The 3,854-nt window shown below is 38.3% G+C and overlaps 1 protein-coding gene across 1 annotated transcript; it reads left to right on the top strand.

The window, feature by feature from the left end:
• Positions 1-3,042: 3,042 nt before the first annotated feature.
• LOC137635509 (uncharacterized) lies at positions 3,043-3,444 on the top strand. Its single transcript, XM_068367978.1, has one exon. The coding sequence runs from the start codon at positions 3,043-3,045 to the stop codon at positions 3,442-3,444; it is 402 nt and encodes a 133-aa protein (XP_068224079.1).
• Positions 3,445-3,854: the final 410 nt, after the last annotated feature.

The raw sequence follows: 3,854 nt of genomic DNA, 5'->3' as shown, positions 1-3,854 counted from the left end.
GAGCTTTTAGTAATGAAAATGAGATAATGAAAAGTAAAACCTCCCTTTCTCTAAATAGAAAATATTTGATTAGATGGTCCTACCAGTATTAACTTATGTATCAGAAACTTGGAGTCTTATTGAAGCCTTAGAACATAAGCTAGTTATAAATTAAAGAGCTATGGAAAGAATAATGATGGAAATAGCACTAAGAGACAGAAAAGGAGCAACATGGATACGAGAGCAAAATAAAGTGAAGCATATTCAAACAACATATAAAAGAAAAGAAATGGACATGGGCAGGACATAACATGACAATGACAGATAATAGATGGATATTAAAAATAACAGAATGTATCCCTAGAGATTGCAAACGAAGCAGGGAAGGAAGAGAAAACGATAGATTGACAAGAATAATAAAATTGGCAGGTATAGATTGGTATGCTGTTAAGCCCCCTGTGGCTGCAGGGGCAAAACCACAATTTGAATACGCCAAAGAATTCCTGCTTTTCGTAAAAGGTGACAAAAAGGGATGGGATGAGGGGGCTGGGATTCCCCTCTCCTGTATAATTACTTCCTGTGAGTTATCAATGAAGAGGAGCTGTGGGGAGAGTAACTGCTCCCGCACTCTAGTTCTGGGGTGTTTGAATGTGCGTGGGTGTAGTACGATAGAGAATAAAAGATGTGAGATTGTAAGTATGTTCTGGAATAGAAGGGTGGATGTAATGGCCTCGTGTGAGACAAAGATAAAAGGGAAGGGTGAAATGATGTTTGGTGAAGTGACATACAGTGTCTCAGATTGAAAAGGGAAGAGCAAGAGAGGGTGGGGCTTTATTGTTGAGTGAATGGATGACAGGAAAAGTAATGGAATGGAAGGATGTATTATTAAGGTTAATGGGGATAAGGGATAGGTTGGGTAAGAAATGTTGGGTTTTTGTGAGTGCGTTTGGGCCAGGTTTTGAGAAAGGGGAAGGCGAGAATAAATTCTGGAATGAATTAACTAGGGGTGTAGAAGGACTGAATAGAAGGAATAATGTATTTGTAATGGCTGACATAAATTTCACAGTGGGTGCTGGAGAGGTAGAAGGTGTCATTGGTTAGTATGGCGTACCAGGTGAAAATGAGAGTGATGAGAGATTGGTAGATGTATGTGTTGAAAAAAAGCTGGTGATAGGTTGTAGTTTTTCAAAAAGAATGATATTAATATTTATACATGGGTAAGAGTGGCGAATGAATTAGTTCTAGAAAGGGCATTAATGGAATATGTGTTGATAACAATAAGAACGTTTGGAATATTGGAAGATGTGCCCATGTTTAGAGATATTGCTAGCGGTATGTTTAATAACTGTTTGGTTGAAGGAAAATTAGGTGTAGTCAAATAATGGGAAAAAAAGTGGGGGAGGGGGTGAAAAGGGGTATAGTGAAGTTTGAAGAGTTGAAAAAAAAACAAAGGTAAAAAGTGAATATCAAGAAAGGATGGAAGTAGCATATAACAAGGTGGAAGTGAAAGAAACTGGTGATCTAGGGGAGGATTGTAAATTAGTAAAATAAAATTTTGTTGGGATTGCATGTGATGTGTATGGCACGAAGATTGTTGGAGGCAGCATGAAGAAGGGTAGTGAATGGTGGAATGAAGGAATGAAGGTAAAAGTGGAAGAGAAATAGAGGGTATTTGAAGAATGACTGCAAAGTAATAGTGTAGAGAAGTATGAAAGATATAGAGAAAAATATGGATGTAAAACGTAAAGTAGCTGAGGCAAAGAGGGCGGCTGACTGGAGGTGGGGTCAGGGATTGGGTCATTTGTATGAAGAGAATAAGAAGTTTTGGAAAGAAGTGAAGAGAGTAAGGAAGGGTGGATCAAGAAATGAAGACACAGTGAAAGAGGAAAATGGAATGTTGTTAAAAGGAGAGGAGGCAAGGAAATGGGTGAGCTGAATATTTTGAAAGGTTGCTAAATGTTGAGGATAATAATGAGGCAGATATAATTGCTGTTGCAGGTGTTGAGGTGCCAGTGATAGGAGATGAGAAGGAGAGAGAGATTACAAGAGAGGAAGTAAAGAGAGAGCTAGATGATACGAGAGCACAAAAAGCACCTGGTATGAATGGTTTGAGGGAGGAGATGTTAAAGGAAGGAGGCGGGAAAATACTTGAATAGTTAGTGAGATTGCTTAATATATTTTTTATGTTGTCAATGATGCCACTGGACTGGGTGTGTGCGTACATGTGTGTTGTAATTCAAGCGGTAGTAGTTTGTTGAGTGTTGTTGGAAAAGTGTATGGTAGAGTGCTGATTAAAAGGATTAAAGATAAAACAGAAGCTGCAATCTTAGAAGTGCAGGGTTGTTTTAGAAGTGGAAAGGGATGTGTCAATCAGATTTCTTTAGTTAGGCAGTTATGTGAGAAATATTTAGCAAAAGATAAGGATGTGCATGTTGCATTTGTGGATCTGGAGGAAGCTTATGATAGAGTTGATAGAGATGTTATGTGGAATGTGATGAGATTATATGGAATTGGTGGAAGGTTGTTGCAAGCAGTAAAGAGTTTCTACATAGTCAGTAAAGCGTGTGTTAGGATAGGAAATGAAAAGAGCGAGGGGTTTCCAGAGAGAGTGGGGCTGAGAGAGAGATGTGTGATTTTGCCATGGTTGTTTAATTTGTTTGTAGATGGAGTTGTAAAAGGTGAATGATTGAGTGCTTGGTCGAGGATTGAAATTGATTGATGAGAGTGATCATGAGTGGGAAGTGAATCAGTTGTTGTTTGTAGATGATACGGTATTGGTTGCTGACTCGGAAGAGAAGCTGAGTGGATTAGCGACAGAGTTTGGGGGGGGGGCGCTTGTAAGAGATAGAAACTGAAAGTTAATGGGGGTAAGAGTAAGATTATAAGATGCACAAGAAGGGGGGGGGGATTAAATGTCATATTGAAGGGATAGTTACTTGAGAAAGTAGATCAGTTCAAGTCCTTGGGTTCTGTTGTTGCTGCAAATATTGGAGTCGAACCAGATGTATGTCAGAGTGATTGAAGGCAGTAAAGGGAGTGTTAAAGTATAGAGGATTAGAAGGCATGAATGTAAAGAAAGTTCTGTCAGAGAAAGCGATTGTACCAACTGTGATGTATGGATCAGAGTTGTGGGGAATGAAAGTGACGGAGAGACAGAAATTGAATGTATTTGAAATGAAGTGTCTGAAGAGTAAGGCTGCTGTATCTCAGTTAGATAGGCTTAGGGACGAAATAGAGAGGGTGAGAATGGGTGTAAGAAATGAATTAGCAGTTAGAGTGGATATGAATGTAATGAGAAGGTTTGACCATGTAGAGAGAATGGAAAATGACTGTCAGCAGAAGATGATGAATGCAAGAGTTGGTGGGAGAAGTACAAGAGGATGGCCAAAGTTAGGGTGGATGAATGGAATAAAGAAAGCTCTACATGATAAGAGGATGGATGTGAGAAGCAAAAGTGCATGCTAGAAATAGGAATGAATGGCAAGTAATTGTGACAGTTTTGATAGGCCATGCTGCTTCCTCCAGTCGCCTTGGTGACTGCTGAGGTAACGGCAGTCAGGGATTCAGAATATGAGGCTTAATTTGTGGTGGATAACGGGGAAGCGTGGGCTGTGGCACCCTAGCAGTACCAACTAAATTCGGCTGAATCCCTCATCAGGCTGGGATGAGCAAAAAGAAATAAAGTCCCAATTGTATATTTTTTATGCCAGTTACCTTCAAATTTGGGGAAGTGTTTTGGTATACATATATAAATATACATATATAAATATACAGTATATATATATATATATATATATATATATATATATATATATATATATATATATATATATATATATATATATATATATATATATATATATATATATATATAT

Source organism: Palaemon carinicauda, chromosome 3 (assembly GCF_036898095.1).
Source record: "Palaemon carinicauda isolate YSFRI2023 chromosome 3, ASM3689809v2, whole genome shotgun sequence".
In the NCBI taxonomy this organism is placed as follows: domain Eukaryota; kingdom Metazoa; phylum Arthropoda; class Malacostraca; order Decapoda; family Palaemonidae; genus Palaemon; species Palaemon carinicauda.
The sequence above is the reverse complement of the archived record's forward strand: the minus strand, read 5'-3'. Positions and strand labels throughout refer to the sequence as shown.